Source organism: Cheilinus undulatus, linkage group 2, assembly GCF_018320785.1.
Source record: "Cheilinus undulatus linkage group 2, ASM1832078v1, whole genome shotgun sequence".
Taxonomy (NCBI): Eukaryota; Metazoa; Chordata; class Actinopteri; order Labriformes; family Labridae; genus Cheilinus; species Cheilinus undulatus.
Window position 1 is genome coordinate 47,804,395 of NC_054866.1, and position 25,171 is coordinate 47,829,565.

General features: G+C 39.8%; 1 protein-coding gene across 1 annotated transcript in view; it reads left to right on the forward strand.

The window, feature by feature from the left end:
* The first annotated feature begins 370 nt into the window (after positions 1–370).
* Positions 371–25,171, forward strand: part of kcnk6 (potassium channel, subfamily K, member 6) — a 29,678-nt gene continuing 4,877 nt past the window's right edge. The window contains exons 1-2 of the mRNA XM_041813075.1: positions 371–801; positions 14,312–14,704. Coding sequence (XP_041669009.1) covers positions 483–801; positions 14,312–14,704 — 712 coding nt within the window. The 5' untranslated portion in view covers positions 371–482. The remainder of the gene's footprint in view (positions 802–14,311; positions 14,705–25,171) is intronic.

Here is a 25,171-nt window from a genome sequence, read left to right on the forward strand (position 1 = left end):
GGCAAGAGTCAATAATTCCAACATCAGAACCCAATAATGACTTTACACACATTTCAGCTCCTAAATAAATGAACTGTAAGGCAACAGTGATCTAACACACCGACACAGACTCTGATAACATCAACAGAGCAGACCTGAGGAGGGCCCAGTCATTTCTGTGGGCAGGCCTGGTGATAAGAGAGTAGAAGAGACAGTTCTGAGCTCCTACTGCTGGGCAGAGTCTAACACCCCAGAGCAATAGAGTCTGAACTCCCATCCCGACCTCCCAGACTCCAGGATGCACCTCCTGGATCCTGGTCTGACCCCACCCTCCTGCTTCACTGTGGGAGGAGGATGAGCTGACAAGGAGGGGTTCAAGTTCATTTAGGACAGCCCCCTGAAAAGTTCCCAGAGGCAGAAGAAAAGAGTAGAAAGAAGTCAGAGAGAGAGAAGTGTGGCGGTCAGCAGCTCCGCTCATGCTCGTGCAGGAGTGAAAAGCAGACATGCATTCAGCAGGCAGGTCGTGGCTGCTGCTCACAGGCTTCGTCCTCTTCTATGTGATCTACCTGCTGTTCGGAGCTCTGGTTTTCTCCATTATCGAGCGGCCCGTGGAGGACAAGCTGAGACATGACATGGACGTCCTGAAGCAGGAGTTTCTGAACCAGAGCTGCGTCAACGCCGCGTCCCTCGAGCGCTTTCTGGTCAAAGTGCTGACGGCCAACAAGTACGGCGTCTCCGTGCTCAGGTCCAACTCCTCCGTCAACTCAAACTGGGACCTGGCTTCCTCCATGTTCTTCGCCAACACTCTGGTCACCACTGTCGGTGAGTCAAAACTCGAACACAGACAAAGTTTGAGGGGAGAGACGCGCCAGGTGGCGTTTTTTTAATGCAGGACGCAAAACTCTTCAAAAATAACTGCAGACTTCATGCAGCCAGGGTTGAACAGGCAGAGAGTGATGGGTTACCCTTCTTCTTTTTACTTACAGAGGTCATATCTAGATGGAAAAAGTAATTTAAAGTATTTGGTAGAAGTAAACCAAGCTACAGAGCTACAGGATTCATGATTGTGTACCTAACCAGCAGCAGCCAGGCTGCTCATCATAGTTTATTAGTAAAGGAACAGGACTGAAAGTCTCCTGATATAAATAGAGTTTAAAAAGTCTCAAGAAACGAGGTGGGAATCCTTAACAATTCATGAGGACTGTATGAGTCATAACTCATGATTTTTAGGCCATATTACCACACAGTAATCCACTCTTTAATGATTTTGTATATCCAAATAGATCCATCTTGCTATAATTCTTTTTTTTTTTAACTGTCAGGAGTTTTTTACTTCTGTAAAGTGGTTGTAGGGATCCACTTAGAATGTCAGATGTTGTTTTGATGCTGCTCCATGAACCCTGGTCACCTTATCCACGTCCTGATTACTGATATGTTTTGATGTACATCTACTAGGCTTGTCCTTTGTGGCCCCAACAGTTCACCTAATGGTGAAACTTCCAATCCATGCAGCCGTCACAGAGAAGGGTTAATCATATCTTACACTATGAACAAAACAAAAACTCCAATCCAGGGCGTTGTTTTCTTTAAAAGCCACAAAAACTGTTATTCTAGCGTTCTGTTGCCACGTGTCAGGCATGTTGAAAATACTTTGCAGATGTTTGAAGATCAGAACCTCAGAAGACTTCAACCCCCAGAGACAAAGAACAAGCGATTTCCTGTGGATTTCCTTCAAAAACAAGCTCTGAATCTCCCTGCACACAGTCAGATGTAGAGACGGTTTCACTCTTGAGCTGAGAAAATGTTTGGGGTACTTTAGCTGTTTAAGTTTCAGGCAGAAGAGAAAGATGTGGTCAGAGAGAGAGAGGATGACTGTGAGTGTATGGACAATTACAAGAATGCTGCAGTGTCTGATTTAGTTCTGTTTCTAGCCATCAGAGTACAATCGGCCTGTTATGATACCAACTTTGTTTTAATTCTAGTAAATCTAACAGTACTGATATCTACCAACTAGCTGGCCATCCATTCCCACGATCAGGTGCAACAGTTATTTGTTTGAATAGTCCTCATGTGTGTGGTATCAACATGATTATTTACTGCTCGTAGCCTCCCAGACCTTGAATCATGAACATCAAACATGTTTAATATTCACAGTTTCAGGTAGTAAAGCCACTGATAGAATACCCACAACAACCTATGAGAGTGAGCAGACTGGGTAGTGTCACTAGCCAGCTGTTACGTACTTCTACACAAACATAAACACAACTTTACTTTCTTTTCAGCCAGGATTTCATCCTGATTCTTTCCCTTATTTTAGGGAAAGACAGCGAGGATATCAATAATTATCCATATTTAGTTTGATTTCGAAATCTCATATGTGGTGAGTCTTCACTGTGAGGGCACTGGCAGTTCTGTGGTCTCAAGTGGTCTGATGGTCTGGATCGTTGGGGGTGGAAAATCTGGCCTGAGATTGGGCTTAAAATCCTGTAGAGTGTGGCCAGCCTAAGAGCGGTGAAAGTAGTTTGAATTTACCCTCATATGTGTGGTCTCCCACATTTTTAAAATCACTTAAGATTTGAAGATCCTCTAGTGTGTGGCTGGCCTCAGACTGGGTGTGTTACAGCTGCGTAACAGCTTTTTATGTCAGTGTGCTTGTTAACAAGTCAGGGCTCTCAGACTGCTAGCTTTAGTGAGATGCCCTGAGACTCTAGAGCAGGGGTTTTCAACCTTTTCAGCCTGCGACCCCCAAAATAAAGGAGCCAGAGGCCGGGGACCCCCACTGTACTTGAAGGTGGTTAAAAACAACAATGCATATTCAAGAATAGTCATGTGCAGGCAAGGCCATCCATAAAGGGGGATAAATGGGAGAGCTTTCTGGTGTCCAGCCAAACTGGGGGCCCATGGAGGTCAGCAAAACCATGTCCATTGTAAAGTTAAGCTGTGATATCCAGATTTTATATTTAACCTGATTAATAACCACACTTATCAAAATAGAAAAGCACTCAGAGAGCACAGACCTCCGCCATTAGCCCTATCTCCCAATAGTGAAGAATCCTTTAAAAAATTCATGGATCCATCCCCATGTGCCCCCCACCACGGCATTCCCGATTACTCCCTCCCCTGTGGTGTAGAAACACGGTGAGGCAAAGCATTGGCTTTGCTACGGGTGCCATCAGATGCACCCATGGCCTCACCGGACGACTGGAAGTCATGGCAGAGGGTGAATATGCCTCTATTCCTCCCAGCATTGTGAGTGTTCTCGCTACAATTCGCTGTCTTCTCTCTGTTTTGCTCCGACTCATCTCCTCAACCGGACGTGTGTCTTTCAAACTCTATCAACTCCAAAACTTTGAATAGAAACACACCCAAAAACATGCTGCTGGGATTGAAGTTTCTCATGTCCGCCATCTCCTGGTGTAAAGTGGTAACAGCGCAGAGCTCCGCCATTAGCCCTATCTCCCAATAGTACAGAATCCTTCAAAAAATTCCTGGATCCAGATGGTGATCCATATCAGTCCCAAAATCTAATCGGTTCTTCCTTATGCCATTTCTGTCATTTCCTGAAAATTTCATCAAAATCCATCCATAAATTTTTGAGTTATGTTGCTAACAAACCAACGAACAAACAAACAAACCCACCCGATCACATAACCTCCTTGGCGGAGGTAATAAGCAAATATCTTTATTCATTCATGTGCGTAGTAAAAAGCCTTCTTAAAACTGTAAATCCATTTTGTCCAAAAAAAATAAAAGACTGCAGACTGGACCGTGCATGGGTACCCTTGCTTTAGTGTACAATATTTAAATGTTTAAAGACTGTAGGGAGGCTGTTAGGTTTGTCTGCAGATAAATGATCTGTAAAGGAGCGACGCTGGGATAATTTCCCTATGGCATCAGTGAATTATATCCTGTCTTGTTGTATTTTTATGCTATTTTTAAACGTGAAGGTTCCACAGAGGAACAAGTTTCTCTGCAAAGGGGTGAAGCACCGATCTTATTCCTGCACATGGATTTACTCAGAGTTTTGAAATGTCTTCTGTCAGCTGAATGGCAGATTTCTGTACAGAGATGATGACTCTGAACATTGTTAGTTAGGCTTAAAGGCCTTAAATTTACAACAGAAGGCTGAAGTTTTAAACATTCAAGAAGCATGTCACTGAAGATGCAATCAGATAGTTCATGTGTTTTAACATCTGATTTAAATGCAGCGTTTGCTCAGAGAGCAGACAGGTTGTCCACTTCTCTAAGGATTAGTAGTTGGAGCTCTGCTCCTTCAGTCCTCTTGTTGAAGGGTTGACCCGTCCTTGAATCCGATATTGGTACTCAAAGAAGAGCCTTTTGTGATATAAGGATTAAATTCTTGGCCATTTGGCACCTTGTGTTTAAAAAGTAGGGCTGTGAAATTAATCACAAATTAGATTTAATCGCAAAATGGCCTGTTGCAATTTACAAATCGCACAAGTTGCAATATTTCGTTAACTTGAAATGTGTCAAAATACCAGTTGAATAAATCCTATTTTTGCAGCTTAAGATATTGTTTGCACATTATGCAAACACTCAAGTGTCATTTTTTTTTTCATTTTTTGTGTTTTATGTATGTTTTTCTTAATCAAAACGAGTGACATAAAAATTTTAATGTCCTTCAATAAAGCAAATGACATCAAATTTGCAATATGAGCAAAAATTATTAGTTTAGTCTATCTAAAATTGATGAAGCTTAGCATTAGTTCATGAAAGTCATATCCCCAGCTGCGATCAGCTGATAGCCAGCCTCACCTCCCCCATCCCAGCCGCCTCCTTTATAGCTTAAAGCTTGTTTCACCCTCATATTCAGATCCATGCTACTATTGGTTAAATGCTTCTGAAATAATTCCATTGTTTACAATGCACATTGTCATAAATGCATCCATATGGGAGTTTCTAGCCATGCACTCCTGGAAAGTCAAAGCATGCTTACTAACCTAGGGAGCATCTTTAAAGCAGTGCCTTCTCTGCAAAGTAAAACTGCAATAAAGTAGTTAAATATATGATGAGAGTGTTCCTGACTGAATGTAGGTTATAACATTGAATGATTTATTGCTTGAACTGAAAATACAAAAAAAGAGGAACCTAATAATTGTCACATATTAAATCTCAATTGCAGTATTGGGGGAAATACCGCAATTAGATTTCTTTTGTAAATCGTTCAGCCTTAGTAAAAAGTGTCTAAAAGTGTGTGGGTGGATGCTAGGATGTAGTTGATGATGCTTTGAGTAGTCAGAAGGAAAGGAAACAAGCAAATAAAACTTTATTCATTTGGTCCGTTTTAAACATTTAGTCATGCAGAACTGGGAATGACAACTTAAAACCAGTCAGTAAAGATTTAAGTAAAACTGCAGGATAACATGTAGACAGAAAAAGAACGAGGTAAAGGCAATATAAAGTTTAGTCTGTTTGCTGTTTATTGTATTTTAGACCAAAAGTCAGACTAGTATCTCACTTTAATTTAGTTTTTTTTTATTTTAAGAGTAATTTGGGGGCTTTTTGCCTTGGTTTGAAGAGGACAGGACAGTGGATACTGTAGGAAATCAGGGGGAGAATGAGGAAGGACATGCAGGAAAGAAGCCACAGGTGAGACTTGAACCTGGGCTGACTGCTTAGAGGACTAGCTTCTGTACACGGGATGGCCATCTGTTCCCCCTAGTTTCTGTTTTTAACTCTGTCCTTCTTTGATTGACTTCTGCTTTGGTTCTGTTAGAGCAGTGCTTTCCAACCATTTTTCCTTGGACCCCCCTACTTGTATTGAAGAGAATCTGAACCCCCCCAAAGACCCACATGAAAAAAATTAACCAAAATCAACATCCAACACCCAAAGAAAGTTCCTAACAAAAGAGTTGGTCTACCTGCTCATTTTGTAACATTTGTCACTGATTTAAACTGATTTCATGGTTTGGTGTAAAGCGTTTACAGGTTAGTGAAGAACTGACCCACCATGTGAGCTGCTGCTGTGGATGTTTCATGCAGACAAATCCGAGACTTTCACATATTAATAAAACATGATCCTGCTTCACATTTAATTTCACACTTTAATTTGTGTAAATCAAGCATGCAGACGCAGAGCAGTTGGTGGTTAAGTGATAATAATTCACTCTCATTGTTGAATTATCCAGCTGCTCTCTTTATTCAGCTTATGTTAGAATGATAGCTCCATTTTCCTTTTTAACGTCACACTGAGCACTGATTGTTTCTTTTATTTAAAGTCTGCCTGTCAGGGGAAAAATGAGTTAGCGTTTGCCAAAAAGAAAACATTCAAGGGGAACTTTGGATATGAAGATAATTGTCATTATTTATTAGGAATACTGTCTTTAACACAAACAAAGACTCTAGATTTCTACATTAGTAGAGATTTTAAAAACATGTAGGCTTCCGTAGTTGTGTTGGGTATTCCTGCATCTTTCCAGGTGTATTCACCTCATTCTACACTACACTTATTTCTTTTTAAATGTACAGTTCTGACCAAATAAGGGATTTAAGAGTGGCTCCAGTCCCCATTGGTGTGGTTTCTCTAGTCCTGCATGTTTTGAGCAATGAAGTAGCTGCTTCCTGTGTATGACGATTAGGATTAATTTTCAACCATGTAGGTCTCTTTCAGCATGTGACGCGTGGTATTGATGTTGCATATCATCACTTTATACGGTATACAAGTTGTCCCAGGAAATAAGCTGCAGCTTACTTTATAGATGAAAAATCAGGCATTAAAAGTGCGTCTTATTCACTTTATTTTACGGTAGCAGATTTTATATGGAAGTCATGGACTTTCATGAAACAAAAAACTACGTAACACTCATGATCATGCAAAACCATGCAAAAGAAAATGATAGTTTATAATACAGGAGATAAAACTAGTAACACAAAAATAATACAGCAGGGATAAAAGCATCTGTACAACTATGACTGTGCAGCATCCTCTGAGTAACATCTCAGTTAGAAACTACAGGAAGCTTTTTGGTGCAATCTCAATAAAGGGATGTAAAAACTCAGAGTCACATTCTCAGGCTCGCTGCAGACAATCAGACTCTCACATGGGCACCGAGGAAATGCAGATTCATGCATGAAGAAGAACCTCAGTAACCCTGAAGTTCAGGAGAAGTCTGTTTGTTCTGTGTGATGCATGAATTAATTTCACAATACTGTGTGTGTTTCCCAACATTACACTCAGAAAAAACCCCAGTTATTATCCTCAGCTTTGATGTAGAGGTAAAACTAGAAGTGGAAGCATGCAACTTCAATGTCTGCACTGTTGAAGATCCTCATTGGTTATAATAACTGTGTTTGATCTCCTGTATTTAATAAGGTAGAGTAGAAAGAACAATAAAGCAGTTCTGCAAAAGATGGGATGGAGAAGTTTGAAACAGGCAGACTGAGGATATTCAGAAACATTGGTGCAAACTCTGAAATGGATTAGCTACCTTTCTGATGGACTGATGTCTCCTGACTCTGTTTTTGATGTACTTATACATTAGCGATTGGTAGCTTAGCTTGCAGTTTTTTTTTCTTTATGCCCATGCTTAAGTTTGAATGAAACACAAGATACTTGTGCCCTATAAAGAGGATCAGCGCTCAGTGAAGAAATCCCTAATCCATTACTATTTGCCTCTGCAAGTCAACCGTGCAGACCCATGGGTAGTAAGAAACCTGGACTTCACAGGGGTTGTCAAGTGGGAACCCTCATTCGTCAGTGTTTCATCCAGTTAGTCCCACGACACCTCCAGAAGGCTGAACAGTGATCTCCAACGTCCCAGAGTCACCCCCCTCCATGCCGGCTCTCACCACCCACCATGCCAACACGCAGACATCATCTTACCTTTATAATAGGTATATAATATACATTCATAAATTCATTCTTGATAGAGAAACAGAAAAGACTGGTTCTACAACGTTGCTGCTGAGTCTTACTAGTGGTCAAACCCTTTAACAGAGTCCTCATTTGTTCATTTAATGTTATTTAAAGACACAGGAAGTTTTTTTCTCAGAGTTGTACAGACGAGCATAAAATCAATTTTTTATGTCTGTCGAGAAAAATGTCACAACTAAACAGTTTGTGTGTGTAATCTGTGTCCAGTCAAATTAGATTTCACTGGATTGTTGACGGGATGTAAATTTTCATTCAGCTTTTGTCTCATTAGGAAGTTAAACTTTAGTACATGAGAAAATGAACAGTAGTTATCTCAGTGCATTTACTTTATGATATTACATGTTATAGCCTATCAGAACCAATATGTACTTTTTAAATTAGAGTATCCTATCAAAGTGCAAGATCTTAAAATCATTTATATAATTTGTTGAAATAATCAAAAAAATAATTAAATTATTGGAATTCATTGAGGTAGCAAAAAGATTAATTTGTGAACTTGTTTAAAATATATGATCATAGGAGAAAAAAAAAATATATATATATATATATACATATATATATATATAACTGGATTAAAAGGGTTGTTCTGAAGAAGATTTGGGGAGAATAAAAGGCGATCCTCTGTGTGCACAAGAACCTCATGTTGCTCCTACATAAGTGATCCAAACCAGCTCCAGATTCACAGCATGTCCTCTAGATGAGTATTTCTGCATCTGCTCAAGTTTACTGGGCTTTTAGGGGCTTTAAATTAATGTTTGACATTAAAAAGCAGAATAAAATGTTTTCAAGATATGCCTTTTTTATTTGTAGCTTTTTAATTAATTAACAACAATATCAGAAAAAAGTCACTTGTCCTTAAATTGGAAAATCCTTTAATGTGAATAAAATGTGCAGGCTCAAAGCCCATTTGGGACTGAAAGAATGACACGTGTCTCAACTTCAACAGTGGTTTCAGTTTGTTTGCATGTTGACAAGTCAGAGCTTTCAGACCTCCAGTATGTGTGCCAGGCACAGAGAATTTAGAAAATAGAGATCTTGCTGATTTTCTCTGTGCGCCACGTGCAGTTGCAGGCCAAAACAGCCATGATAATGATGAAAAGAGAGCCGTATTTACTTCATTGTAGCAAATATGTACGTTCACATTGGTATAATATATTTTATAGTTTTTCTTGCCACCCCTGATGAAGGCCAAGACCTAAAATGCATCTGTTTAATGAAGCTGTTCTCCAGACCTCTACTATAGACGCTCTCTGCTTCTGTACCAACACAATATGTCACAGGAAACTTACAGTTTGAGCGAACATCTGGTTTTCAAAGTAAAAGCCCCGTTTGGCATTCCTTTGGAAAAACTCCCATCGTTTGTACAGAATGCTTTAATTTTGACACGCTTCCATAATACACTGAATTAAGTCACCTGTTGGGGGGGTTTACTGAGGTACAACTTATTGACAATGACAGGGCTTTAACAGCATGGATATGCAGCCAACACGCAGCCAGTCTGAAACGTAAACAGGAAATGTATAAGCTTTCACTGTTGGAGATGCTGTAAAGCAGGTGTTGTGGTTTTACACGTAACTGTGTTAACTGGTGATTTTTCAGCTTTAGGTGTCAGTGGTTGTCTTAGTTTTAACATTCTTAAGCCCTCTTGGAGTGTGCAGAAAACTCCAAATTAAAGCCAAGCGGGCTTTCATGTGTTCACATGTAGTCACTCTGCCATAAAGTCCAGATCAGTGGAAAACTGCAGAGAGCCCTTTCCTGCCCTTCTGGATCTTCGTCCCATCTCCTCAAGGGATCTCTGGAGCTCAGTCAGAGTGACCATCAGGTTCTTGGTCACCTCTTTTAGTTAGGCCTTTCTCCCCTGATTCCTCAGTTTGGTCAGGTGACCAGCATTTGGAAGAGTCTTGTTTGTGCCAAACTTCTTCCATGTGAGAATTTTGGAGCCTTCTGTGCTCTTGGAAACTTTCTGTTGATTTTTTTTTTTTTTTTTTTTTGTAGCCTCCCCCAAATCTGTGCCTGTCAACAATCCTGTCTCTGAGCTCTTCAGGCAGTTCCTTTGACCTCATGGCTTGGTTTTCACTCTGATATCATTGTTAGCTGTGAGGCCTTCTATAGAGAGCTGTGTACCTTTCCAGATCATGTCTAATCAATTTAATTTACCACAGGTGGACTCCAATCAAGGTGTAGAAACATCTCAGCAAAGATCAGGAGAAATGGGAGGAAGCTGAGCTAAATTTCAGTGTTGCAAAGGGTCTGAATACTTATGACAATGTGATATTTCAGTTTTTATGGTTTTAATAAATTAGCAAATATTTCAAAATTCTGTTTTCATGTTTTCATATGGGGTCCTGAGTGTAGATTAATAAGAATAAAAACAACAGTGGCATCAGGCTGCAACATAACATAATAAAAAAGTGACAGGGGTCTGAATACTGTGAATGCACTGTACATGAGAATCTAAACTACCAGCTCAGAGTCACTTCATGGACTTCCCCTGAATTCACAGTAACTTCATTGTACACAGAGCTGGAATTGTAGACCTGAACCTGAACCTTCTATTGCATCCTCTGGTGTGTCAAAGCTTTGAAAGTTCAGTTTTAAAATATAAACACCCCGCTGGTGGAGGGCATCAGCATTTTAGTGTTTCTGCAGTCAAAGTGACGTACCATATTTGGTGTTTGGGTAGATATGAACTCTTTTTTAAGCATTATCTCCGTGCCTCAGCCCAGCACAAAGGAAAGCCTGTTTTATCTCTGCAGACAGACTCAAGGTCCACAGCAGCTGTGTGATAATACTATCAGCTTCATGCATACCTCTGACAGCTGTCAACAAAAACATTTTACACAACATTTTACTTGTTCCAAGTCTTTTTCGTGCAAACACTTGTGAAGCATGTGATTTCAGAGCAACATGGAGCTGATCACATTGGTGTTTGTCTCTGCTCCTGAGTGTTTGTAATGAAGATAACCTGCAGACAAAGGGAGCTTTGTACGGAAGACATGAAGAACTACATCTGTTTAAATACATCCTACAAGAGTGATCATCAGAGCTTCAGTTACCTCTAACTGGATATTTTCACCAGGATCGTATTAACTTTTTACCTCCACCAAGGAGATTATGTGATTGGCAGCGTTTGTTAATTTGTTTGTTAGTTTGTTTGTTAGTTTGTTAGCAACATAACTCAAAAACGTATGGACGGATTTTGATGAAATTTTCAGGAAATGTCAGAAATGGCATAAGGAAGAACTGATTAGATTTTGGGAGTGATCCAGATCATTGTCTGGATCCGGGAATTTTTTGAAGGATTCTGTACTATTGGGAGATAGGGCTAATGGGGGAGGTCTGCGCTTTCAAAGTGCTTTTCTAGTTAGCAGTTTAGATTGCATTTTTGTGTTTGTGAGTCAAAAGATCCATTTTACATCTTATAATTGCTTAAAAATTTAAAATCACACAGTGAACCATCATTGCAGCAATGAGGAAGATGTGTACACTCTTGAGGAAGACTTTACAATTGAAGCATCATGGTTTAATTAAGTTTTTGTAGCACTGGGCAGGGATGCAGGCAGAGTTTGCTGCTATTTTTGCATTGCACTGTACCCTAGTGACATGCATGTAATTGTTGGTTAATTCTAGTTTCTGCTGTTTGTTTAGCCTTTGACTGAGCTTGGTAGGAAAGAACCAAAATGCACCTGCTCTGTTGTGATAAAGCAACAATTTCAGAGGATTTCATTCCTCACAATACTGGCAGACTTTGTTTACATGAAGGTATGTTCATAGATGAATGACTGGTGTGTGCATTTCTGTCTGATTTTTTGGCAGAATTGTTTGTGGGTTTCTGCTCTTTCTTTATCACCTCTGTGTTGTTTTTGTCTTGTTTTAAACCACATCAGATCACTTTGGATCCAGAGCTGATATCTGACTCATTTCAGCTGCAGCAGTTTTGTTGCTTCCTGGTGGGAAACATCTCCTTTGGCAGACTTTCAGTGGGTCCGTTGTTATGTGAGCTGGAGTTTTATTTCCTTCCTCCAGCGATAGTTTGCTGCTGTTTTCAGAGCTTTTGAACTGAAAAATTGGCAGCAGCTCAGCACAGAGAAACAATCTTATTTTACTGTTCACTCCCTTCTTACAGGAACTCTAACTTTACCTTGACCACGCCTTTCTATTGCAGTAGTAACCCACACTCATGATGACTTTTATTTTTACATATAAAGGGCACCAGTTTAGAAAACGTGCACCAAAATGACAAATGAGCGATGCTATTGTTAATTGATGTCTCATTTGTGTGATTTTAAAACAACTATATATCTAAATAGCTCAAAATAGGGTTACTATATCATCGTAGTGGCTCAAAGCAGCAATATAAAAAAATGCCAAAGTACTGCTTTCTTCCAAATGTAAACTCATTTTCTTAAAACACAATTACCTTTCTTAAACTAAACCATTTGGAAATTAAACTGAGATTTTATAGCTTAGCCATGATGTGCACAAATGTCTGGTTGTCCGACAGTTAAGAAGCTAAGATGACTTTAAGGGAAAAATATTAAGTAGTTTTGACAAAAAAAGGCAAACTTGGCAAAACTGGTTTAAGAGTAGAAAAAAATGTGCAAGAAATTGGTTTAAAAAGTGGTGAAACGGGGTTACAAGCTGCGAAAAAGGGGTTTGAAATGGTAAACATTGATGTAACAAGTAGTGAAAAGCATTTGAAGTGGCAAAAATGGGAATTTAAAAGGGGTGAGAAGGGGATAATAGTGACAAAAATGAGTCGCCAGTGGCTAAAATAGGCAGAATGTGTAAAAAAAATAAAAATAAAAATCAAGCAAAATGTCAAAAACATGCAGAAAAAGTGGTGAAAGGTGGTTAAGAAGTGACAAATACTGTATGGGTCAAAGCGACAAAAATGGAAAGACAATGTGATGAAATAAGATTTTAGAAATTACAAAACTGGGTTTAAAGTGGTAAAAAAATGTGCAAAAAAATTGATGAAAAGTGGCAAAAATTGGTGAAATGCAATTAAAAGTTGCAAAAATGGGAAATAAAACTGATAAAGGTAGTTAAGAGTTGCAGAAATGGTCAAAAATGAGCAGAATCTTGCAAAAATTGGTTACAAGTGGGTCTAAAAGTTGGAAAAACTTGAAAAAAAGTGGTGTAAGGGGGTTAATAAGTGGCAAATATGGGTTAAAGTAGCAAAAATTAAAATGTGATGAAATGGGATTTTAATCATTGCAATAATGGGTTAAAAGTGGCAAAAAAATAATGACAAGTGGCAAAAGACATGGGTGGAAAAATGGTCTATTAACAGCACTAACACATAATTTTAACATCAGAATATTAGCTGGACACCCTCTTCAGCTCTAAAATTAGACAACTGATAGCCAGGATGCTAGCTAAATGCTGCTTATCTGGCTCAGCCCAGATTCTTTTCACTCAAAGCATTGAGCAAATCTTTTAACATTTCCTGTGGTGTCAATGTTGAAGATTGAGCTATGACCTCTGATTAGGCAGTGAAGCAGCAGAGAGAGGAGGTTTTCACAGCATTTTCTATTATTTATCTGCTGGTGTGAAATAAAACAGAGGGAATATCAATGGTTTCTTATGGGGTAATTTTTACCTGCATGGTGGTTCTCGGTATAGATGGACATTTATGGTTTGTTTGTATTTTTATGACACCAGGTGCTACAAAACAAACCTTTAGGAAATGTCAGTGACTGACAGACTTTAAAATTTTATCAATACAAAGTTAGGCTCAATGAAAAACAGCCTCAGTTAATTACCTGGTAACAGTTCTTACGTTAAAGATGTGTGAGAGATAGAGATGGCAGTTTTGTGGCTGTTTGTGGCTTTTTAAAGCGAGAAACTTCGATGATAGATCTGACTCCATCCTCCATTTGTGAGAGTTTTCAAAAGAAACCTCACTGATATTTGTTACAGTCTGTCCTGACTTCACTAGTGCAGTGTGAGCACTCAGGCTATGTCTCAGTGGGATCATTCAATCTCCTGAACACTGCACTTGTGTTTTACTGCATACTTTGTTGCTGGATATAATTTTTCTTGTTGGTCAGCTTGTTCTCTCTGTGATTTTTCATGCTGTGGTCATGGCCAGGACTCCCTGTAAAGAGGCTGATGTGTCTCAGTGGGAATACTCCTGCTAAATAAAGGTTAAATAGAATAAAATAAACAAAATTCTGACTGCATTTTACAAAAAGAGGATTAATGGATGCTAAAGCTGCCTGAAAGTACTTCAAAGGCATCAGAGACTTCAGATGAAGAATTAAACACAAGATCAGTCAGTCAGGATGATCGTATTTCAAGCTCTTATGATTTACTATAAAAATGTAAATATAGAAACATACAAGGGATTACTCTTTATTTTCCAGCTCTTTAAATATTTTACCTTTTCTCCCTCTTCTGTTCTCCTCCATCTTTTCCTGCTGTCTCTAACAGGTTACGGTCACAACACTCCTCTGTCCGACACTGGAAAAGCATTCTCCATCGTCTATGCCCTGATAGGAGTCCCTTTCACCATGCTGGTGCTGACGGCGTGTGTTCAGAGGCTCATGTACCCACTGGTCTTTGCTCCTGTCAGCCTCCTGCAGCGTTCAGGCATGGAGCCTCGGCCCGCCACCGTTCTTCACTTCCTGTTGCTGCTGGTTTTGGTGGTGGTGTTCTTCTTTGTGGCGCCGGCGGCTGTGTTCAGCGCGGTGGAGATGACCTGGTCGTTCTTGGATGGCATTTACTTCTGTTTCATCTCGCTCTGCACCATCGGACTGGGGGACTTTGTTCCAGGGACGCATCCTGCACAGAAGTACCGACCACTGTACCAGGTCTCTGTCATGGGTGAGTGCAGGCAGTCATATTGCTCAAACATAAAGTTTCTATCAGACCTGAACACTCCAAAAGACTACTTTTGCAAAATACAAACTGATCAGACCAACACAGATAGCTTTCACTTTATTTGTTTCTGTAATGCCTTTTTGATTTTAGACAAGCTTCCTAGTGTGCCCTTCACTTCTCAAACAGCATCATTATCAGCCCAAACACTGAAAATGCTTAAAACACTCCATGATTTTGTAGATGCGTTGATTGTAAAAATCAGGGCCAATACCGGGCCATAATTCAGCTGATGCCAACACCAAAACTGAAGTTTATTTCATTACTTCTTTAAGAGTATAACTCTGAGCAAACTAATATTTTCTTCTGTTTTTCCACACAAGAAGATCAGAGTTTTTCTAACTGCTTCTTCTTACCTGTTGATATCTTACTTGATTCAGCAGCTAGATATACCAGATGCCCCAATATTTGGTCAGTGTTTCCTGGTATCAGTTGATACCAATGCCTCTGTACATCCCTGGTCCCTAGTATTTCTGTGGTTGTCAGAAGATGTAAACGTCAGTTGTTTTTTCTGGAGATGGAGATTAAAATGGTGATGCCACAGCACCATGTAGTGCTAAATGGTAGCAGCTTCTGTTATAAGGTTTTTTGTTGTCGTATAACCTCACAAAGCAGATTTAACTGCCAGATTCCGTGTTGATCATCTGGCAGTTAAATCTGGTCTGCAACAATTGTGCCAGACCCGGAAACAGGTCTGACGAATCAGCATCATTTGAGGTTGAAAGAGGCTGTAACTATGGGCAGGGTTTAGTCGTGTTGGAAGCAGATAGCAATGGCTGCCACTGCTTTAGCAGTTAGCTTGGATGTAGCTGTAGTATAGCAGCAGTTTCATTAGAACTTGCCCACATTTCTTTATTAAAACAGGACTAAAGAGCCACACAGAAAGCTTCTCTTGTCAGAGACGATGTTTTTGCATGTCTCCTGATTCATACACTACTGCAACGCTAGCCTGTATAGCTCAGGTTAGCACTGAAGCTACAACCCCATGCTGTTTTGTCGCTCTGATTGGCCCCTCATTTGACAGACTGAAAAAGACTGAACATTCGTTCAGTCACCTTCTGAGAATGTTTTGAAAAGTCCTGCCCTTCACCTCACTTTGAATGGGAGGTTTTCCCAGATGAATGTGAAATATACCCATGCAGGGGATATATGAAACAGTCTGTCTGGTATGTCAGATTACACTCTGCATGATCATGTGACTGAAAGCTATGAAAACATGGCACCAACAATTATGGCTGGAATTAGATAAAATCCTAATATGGCCTACTGCAATTTTTAAATTGCAGACAGTGCAATACATCTTTAACCTGAAATCAAAATACCAGTTTAGTGCAGTTGTTTTTTGCAGCAGAGATGTAATGCTCTTCACATTGTGCAAATATTACTGTCTTTTCTTAGAATAGTTTTCAAAAATTTTGCTTTTCTGTTTTTTTTTTTTTTTTTTATTGATCAAAAGAAGAATGACAAATTTGATCATCCCATTCAATATAGCAATTGACAAATTTGAAATGATCTGAGCCAAAATCGCAATTCAGTATTTTTTCAAAATCAATTATTCCTTGGTAAATAATCTAATATTCTGGTGATTATAATATAGACGGATGACGGACCATGTCTACATGTCTAAATGCATTGTTTGCTGCCTTGTGATTGGCTGATGAAATGCTTGCGTTAGTGAGCAGTTGAACAGGTGTACCTAATGAAGTGGTCGTTGAGTCTCTATGGAATTAAACAACATCCATGAACAGATTTTACATCTCACCCTGTGTCTGTGACTCCTTCAGAGAGCAGACTGAATATTCTTGTAATATTTGATGATCTGTATCATTATGTTTGATAAGAAGGTGCGTCTTTGACGTCCATATTCGTCTGTGTTTACTAAGAGCAGTCAGGCCTAACTAAAGGGTTTACCGTCATCCCACATGAACACAGAGTCTCACTCACATGTGTCTTTTAGCACGAACATGCTGCAAGTTCTCTTTGGTACCAGCCTCCTCTCACTGCTCTGTTATGATTCATTACTCTGTGACTGCACACTCACACTGCTGAGGTCTATGTAATAAACAGAGTAAACAGAGAAAAACAAATACCTCCACTATGCAACTGCTTGTGTTGAGTCAGTAAAGCATAACGTCCTAACCTCCTCCTATTTAGCTGGTTATTTTACACCAGTGTTTGTCTGTCATCTAGTCTGCTGCAGTGATAATACTGGAAGAAAATCTGCCAATATACCTGAGCAGCTGCAGGTGTTGTAAATATACTGACTCTGCCAAAGGTTTCACACTAATCCACTTATCATCAGACAGAGTAATCTGCCAAAAAGCACTCTTAAAACTCCTAATATAGATGTACAAATCAGCTTCGCAATGCTTTATCAGAAAAGAAGAAATTAAATGGTTCTAACAGTGTTTAGGGGAGTGAAGCTGAATGTAAACATGGCTTTTTGTGTTCACAGAAAACTTTCCAGGGCAGCTTTAAGAGGGAATATTTAAATGCATAAACAAAGCAAACAGCCAGAAGCGAGCCTGAAGTCAAACAGTCCAAATAAGTTACTTTACTGAACCATCAGGTACCAAAACAATGAACTTAGGAGCTTAGCTTCCTCTTTATGCTGGGTTAATTCATAAATGTTTAGGTCAGTGGTTCTAACTCAGATCTTATATCTAATTAATTTTTCCACTTACTTTTTTACGCTAAAGAAGAAAAGATGTCACATTACCTGGATTAAAACTTGATTTCATTTCAATCAACAAAAAAACACCATCTTGATCTTTTCAGTAATACAGCAACAGAACATCGGAGTCCTAAATGTTAGAATCTGAACTTTTCTTATTTTTTTTAACAGTCAAAAATAGTAAAAATGTTATAGTGATGACAAGAATTCAGATATGAAGAATGGAGGTCACAATAAGTTTTTAAAAACAAACAGTTGAAATATGAGAGATCCTGTACATGATGATAAATAATGACAGATTTAACTGTTTATAGATGCATTGACTAGCAACCAGCGTCTACACTCTCAAAACTTCAAGTCCTAAGTCCAAAACACACCAGCGCTGGACCATCGAGTCGTGTCTCAGGGCATGCTTCAGTTGCTGTCCCTAGCAGACATCTACAGCAGTGTGTAAACTGTCAAGCTCCCCAGCATTCATTGCATGGCTAGGTGTTTGATAACAGAGCTGAGAGCTCACTCATGGTTTGCCTACCCTGTCTCACAGGGTAAGTGAAAAAAAATGATAGGAGCAGCAGCATTTCACCTGCAGCCAAGGTCTCCCAATTTCTTCTGTGCTCTCAAACAGAGCTGCTACGACAACAGCCGAGATGGACAAATCAGCTGTTCTCTGTCAGCTGTGCCAGGAACAGAGCAGTGGCATAAATTTCCACACCTGTCTGTACGCTGCCAGTGTGCATTCATTCATAGAAAATAATGGGGCAATCATTTGGACGTGCGTTGGATAATGCTGGTGTTTTTTGGGCTTTACACGGACAAATGCAACTTTTGAGTTAACAAGCTATTAGCTGCCTGCTGCCTCCACTGGGTAAGCATTTTCTGCCTAACTCTTCTTCTAGTCAAATTGATTGTATTATATTTTTCAGAGCACGTTGTATAAACACTCCTTTTGTTTCCACAAGTCGTTCCTCTATTTCTGATGTCCATCTGACTTTATGCTTCCCCTTTACTATTGTTCCCATGGCTGTGTTTGCTGTGCTTCCTTCTTCAGGCAACTTGATTCCTAATTGACTGTTGTTCCATTCTACATAACAATCCACAGAGTGGATCTTTGGTTTTTTCCCCTAATGCAATAGGATTTCTGATTGTAAATATTGAATGTTTTATACATAAAATTTCAAATTAGGGCATCTCTGATCCTCCTTCATACAGATCAGGAAGTATAAAATCATTCTTAACACACCTTACACCACAGGATACTCTGGCAAGATAATTTTAAGAACCATCCGATAATCCGGTCTCAAATCAGCATGATTTTCTTCTTGTGTCTACACCACTTATAAAGTTTATTTAGTAAGTTCTTGTTTTCAGTTATCAAAAAAATTGCAGACAAACTCCTGCACAATGTCTAAATTGCACAAAAGCTTTGGAAACATTTTGGTACTGCACATTTTTATTCCTTTATTTTAGGGATAGGTCAGTCCATAGAGTTGCAAATGAAGAAGGGAATTGGGAATAACATGCAGCAAAGAAGCTTCAGGTCTGATGTGAACCTGCCACTCACTTCAAGGACTTCAGCAGTCATACATAAGGGTGTGAGCTAACTGTTAGACCACCAGCGCTCTGTTTGTCTGCTGTTTTTGATGGCTCATTCCTCTTCTGTCCATCTACCTTTATAATAGATGTTCTTCAGTCCTTATTATATGAGAAATTTCGAATTGTCATCTTTGTACCTAAAGGTTGCTTCATTGTTTTTGTATTTTCACTGCAATGGTGACTAAAGAAACTCCACACCTTCTCTGTGCCAATGACAGCTGAGTCACATGACACACGATGAGTAGTGGTGTGGTTTTGTCCAGTGAGGCTTACACAGTGGGCTGAGACAGGCCTGCAGAGCTGGAGTTGAGAGCAGATTATCAGTGACATCCTGCAGGGACAGAGATGACAGAAGATCACACTGTTCTTATCAAGAGGAAACTCTTCACTCTTCAGTGGGAACTTTTCTCCATTTTCTCCTTTCAGGAGAAGATAGCAGGTCCTAAAAATACAGCTTAAAATTTTTACAGGGAAAAAACGAGAGGTTATAGCAGAGTCGTCATGATCTCAGAATCCAACATTTCCTCACTAAGGGAGTAAAAATCAAAAGATTAGGGATGTTAGTGATAGAAGACAAATGCAGAGAGTAATGATAGTTTTAGAGTATTTTTTAACTCAAAACATACAAATATCAAGTAGCATAAAAAATACAAAACCTCAAATTTTTACAGAACTGCCTTCAAAATAATGTAAAGTATCCTTTTTTTTAGATATTAAGGTTTTTCTACAAAGTGCAATAGTGGCAGTGTTGTAAACGTAAAGGCCTTTGTGCAGCCATTTCTGTAAACTTTTCAAGCTCTACTTCATACTAAAATAATTGCAGCCTTTTATGCGATTATGCAGCACGGCATTATGATTGCTGTTGTGATTAGATTAATTGTCTAGCTCTAATCTAAAGTATCAAACTATCTAAAATGTTAACAGCCTCAGGCTGCATTTGTCCAGGGCAGATTGTGCTGTTCTGCTATTAAAGTGTAACACAAAGGATGTCAGATATAATTAAAATACTTTTGGCTGCAGGATGAGCGTTTTCTGCTCTGAGGGAAGCAGCTGACCTTCCCCTTCATGCATGCAGGCTTAATTCTCACCTCCGATGTGAGAAGTCACACTTCTCGCTGCTTCTCTTTTTTCGGTAGCAAGTCAGAGGTTGACATGTCACTTCCTCTCGAATGGAACTGCTCTGTGAGTGTCTGTAAGCTGTCGGGAAGGTGACATATCCACTTTTGTCTGTTTTCAATCTAATATTTGAAGAGAGTTTCATGAAACACGGCTTTTCTCAGAAGTTGTGGTGATACGTCTCTGCTTTTTGATGATTTTGATGAAACCTGGAGAATACTGCTGCGACTAAACTCTGATATAAAGTTTGTGCGTGACTAAGATATGAATTAGACAGATAAAATAAGCTTTTATTGCTGTTTCTTTTTAGCCATGCTAGACGCTGGTAACCTTGCAAAGCAGATGGATTCGCTCGTTTCTGTGTTTCCCACTAGCGATGGCGAATCCATCTTGCAAAGCTCCCGTCTGAACCATTTGGGCCTGGTTAGAAAGTGACAGGACCAATCAGCATCAAGGGGCAGTACTTTTGGGCGCTTCAGAGTCATGGTGTAAACAAGCAGCAACAAGAGGCCGGTGCAATTATGGCGGAAGACATTAGCATGGATGCTGCTGAAGTGCCAGTTTTATCAGAACTTGATGGCATTTCTTTGTTAAAAGAAGAACAAAGAACAGCAGTGAGTTGTTTTCTTTTCAAAAACGACAAAAGTCTATAGTTGCCATGTTTCGCGTTTTGCAGTTCCCTATGGAGTTTACTCCTTGGGAGCAGCTACGTCACGTGTTTTGTTGCTCTGATTGGCCCGTAAAGATGTGACAGACAGTATGTTTATCCAGTCAACCCTCCAAGTTTTTTTTTTTTTTTTTTTTTTCAAAGGCTCTGCCCTTTCCCAAATGCTGTCTATGGGAGGTTTACCAGATGGATGTGTGAAACACATCCATCTGGCATGTCAGGTTAAGACGCTGGGTTGTCATGAATGTCACTGCCAGGCTTTCAGAAACTCTGCTTTAGACTGAAACAAACAAAAATATCCAAAAACAACAGAAACCCAAAGCAGACATGCAAAACAGTTTATTTGTTTTTCTCATGATGACTTTCTGTTGATTTCTCAAGATTTCAACTTTGGGCACATGCAGACCAGGCCCAGTTGCCTTGAATGGGAATGATCAGTAAAGGTATTAAAATACAGCCTCAGTATCTTACTGCTGTTATTGGCAGTGCATCTGTCTGGCCATCTGTGTGGATTTGCCCACCACTCCATTGCTGCAATTGTCCTTATAACTCCCAAAAGACCTCTTGGTTGTTCTGGTTTGGGCCTTTCACTTCAGTTTGGGATGGTTTTTCTGTGATAAGGAGTTAAGTTCTCAAGATCACCGTTAACAGCCACAAATACCAGTGATCATCAATGTTCTCATCCTAAAATAAATGACAGAGCTAAGCAAAGCTGAGCAGTACATCTCAATATTTCATATTCTGTTATTGTTTTGAGTGAGACTTGCCTAGTGATGGTACACTGTATTGCCAAAAGTATTCACTTACCCATCCAAATAATTGAAATCAGGTGTTCCAATCACTCTCATGGCCACAGATGTATAAAATCAAGCACCTAGGCATGCAGACCGTTTCTACAAACATTTGTGAAAGAATGGGTTGCTACTGTAATAGGATGCCACCTGTGCAACAAATCAAGTGGTGAAATATTCCACAGTCAACTGTCAGTGGTATTATAACAAAGCGGAAGTGATTGGGAGCAACAGCAACTCAGCCACGAAGTGGTAGGCCACGCAAAATGATGGAGTGGGGTCAGCGGATCCTGAGGCACATAGTGCGCAGAGGATGTCAGTGTTCCGCAGAGTCAATCACTACAGACCTCCAAACTTCATGTGGCCTTCAGATTAGCTCAAGAACAGTGTGTAGAGAGCTTCATGGAATGGGTTTCCATGGCGGAGCAGCTGCATCCAATCCATACATCAACAAGTGCAATGCCAAGCATAGGATGCAGTGGTGTGAAGCACGCCGCCACTGGACTCTAGAGCAGTGGAGACGTGTTCTCTGGAATGATGATTCACGCTTCTCCATTTGGCAATCTGATGGATGAGTCTGGGTTTGGCGGTTGCCAGGAGAACAGTACTTGTCTGACTGCATTGTGCAAAGTGTAAAGTTTGGTGGAGGGGGGATTATGGTGAGGGGTTGTTTTTCGGGAGCTGGGCTTGGCACCTTAGTTCCAGTGAAAGGACCTCTGAATGTTTCAGCATACCAAGAGATTTTGGACAATTCCATGCTCCCAACTTTGTGGGAACAGTTTGGGGATGGCCCCTTCCTGTTCCAACATGACTGTGCACCAGTGCACAAAGCAAGGTCCATAAAGACATGGATGAGAGAGTTTGGAGTGGATGAACTTGACTGGCCTGCACAGAGTGCTGACCTCAACCCGACAGAACATCCTTGGGATGAATTAGAGCGGACCGAGAGCCAGGCCATCTTGTCCAACATCAGTGTGGGACTTTCTGGAAGAATGGTCAAAAATTCAAAAAGAATGGTCAGAAATTCCCATAAACACACTCCTAAACCTTGTTGAAAAGCCTTCCCAGAAGAGTTGAAGCTGTTAAAGCTGCAAAGGGTGGACCAACATCATATTAAACCCTGTGGATTAAGAATGAGATATCACTTAAGCTCATATGCGAGTCAAGGCAGGTGAGCGAATACTTTTGGCAATATAGTGTATTTACATACTTAACATTTAACCAACAGTTCAAAACCCAAAGATGCTTATCAAAAAAACTAAATATAAGGAAGAAAAGCAGGATTGTTAACTGGAATCTGAGATAATTGGCTTTTCTTTTACAGGTCCTTCTCTTAAAAAAGGAAAACACTTCAACATCAAATACTTTCCTGTTGCTATTTACTTTTGAATTTTTAGATTTTTCGTATCTAAACTCGAAGACTGATGGGTGTTATTAGATTTAAATTAATTTTGTGGGAATCATGCTGATTTGAGTGATCTGTTGACTTTTCACCACACACCCTGAGGTCGACATTTCAGTCTGCATTTTAAAAAGCTCATAAAGAGTTGGACAGACTCCTTTATTTCTTTAGCTTAGCCATTTCGTGCAGCCTCCCAGAGTTGGATGTGAATGTGGACTGCTGAGTCTCCTTAGTGAGACATGTCTATGCTATTTTTAGAGTTTCTCTTCCACATCAGACACGAGCTTTGTCAGAAATTTGGCAACTATTTCTATTGAGTCATTTTCCTCACTGTTGCTTCGTGAGTCAGGATGCTAATAGACTTAATTTCCTCCCTGCAGCTGAAGTACATGTAGAAACTCAGTGATGTCTGCATGCAAATCCACTATTTTGTGTCAGTTTGTAGCACGTCATTTTAAAAGCATGAAATAAGTCCAGACTGAATGTGCCGGGGTGTATTTAAGAGAAACATCTCTCTGCAGATGCAGGAGTTTGTTAGTCTGAAAAGATGGACAGGGAAGCACGTGTTGGAGTGGAAACCACCGTGGCGAATTATCAATAACATGATTCAGATGATAATTTTAATGCACTTTTTCATAAATCCTCGCTGTGGATCCTTGTGGGTCTTTGTTCTTGTTTGAATTGAGACTCCTCTGTCACATGGTGGCAGTCATTTTTATAGTCACTGTTGTTTTGCAGGCTCAGTGCGGGTGTTTTCTCTGTAATTGAATCAGGGTTGGAATGACCTTTTTGTCTAAAAGTAGACATGCTGTTGTTTTGTCCCCACCCAGTAGAGTACCCTGCAGTAAGTATGTTTGAACAGCAGTGTATTTAACTCACAAACATGAAAAAAAATCACCCTAGAATATCTGGTGTGGGGGTAAAACTTTGGATTTAGAGGAAATGTAGCTGTACAGAGATGATTTATGGGCAGGAGGACCTAAATGGACATGATGTTAGTAGCTGTGTTTTCCTCCATGTCCTCAGTTAATCCCTTGAGTTAAGGTCGGAAGGAGTCCCACACGGAGCAGTCCTATTGTTTTTTTCTCATCCTGCAGGCTTTATTATATAATGATGATGATGTAGATCTAGTCAGATTAACCCAAACAGTCCCAGCTGAGTCTGAGGAGGATTAGTGACTGACTGAAGGAAGTGGCCCCTCGTTCTCACAGCCTGGTGGAGGGACATCTTCTAAAACAGGTGTTATTCTCCAGTAGTAGTGCAGTCTATATAAATCTCTATCTGATCTCATGTCTTTATATTATCACTTTTCTCTTGATGTCAGTATTAAGAAGCTGAAATGGTAGGTGAGATTTATTTAAGAAAATCCCCAAAAAAGGTTTAAGATCAGGTTTAGTGGATGTTCCCTGTATTTCTACGGGGTCCAAGTCTGCAGTGTTAAGTCAGTACCATGTTTTTGCTCAGCGCATGCCCTCATCTGCTGGGTCCATTTGTGCTCAGATCAGCACAGAGCAGAAGAATCACAAGACCTAAAGTTCACATGAGAATCAAGAGAAAAACAAACACAGCATGGTTCTTTGCCTAGCAAGTTGATTTGCTGTTCATTTGCCTCCTGTTTTGATGTTATGTTCACAGCAATATTATCTTTACTTATCGGCAAAATCAAGAATTGATCAGGTAAAGTCACACCTCTATAATAAAGTCAAATACACAGCAAAATTGACTTGTATATAGTTAAAATTAACACTTTAAAAGTGTCTTTATTTGTCCACACTAGATATAGTTTCATTTCGAGAAGTTCCGATACCATTTTTTCCCTTCCCAATTCCGATACCAAGGTGTGGGGTATACTGGGTACTGATCCGATATCAGTGTGAACTTTCTTGACTGACTGTGCATACCAGTGAATTATTTCAGACCTATATTTGACTCAGAACATGGCTCAACAAATAGAATCATACTGTACAGTGTCTCTGTGACCCAAAAGTTGTTTTTCTGCTGATTATTGAGTTTTACTGCTAGATATTAAAATAACAATAATACATAAAACACAGGCTCTCTCTCTCTCTGTCCATTTTGCTCTCTTGGGCAGCAGGACGTGATTACGGAACAGCCTGCCATTGGCTAAGAGACACCTACAAAGAGTAAACAGTATGACTGTTAGCATTTA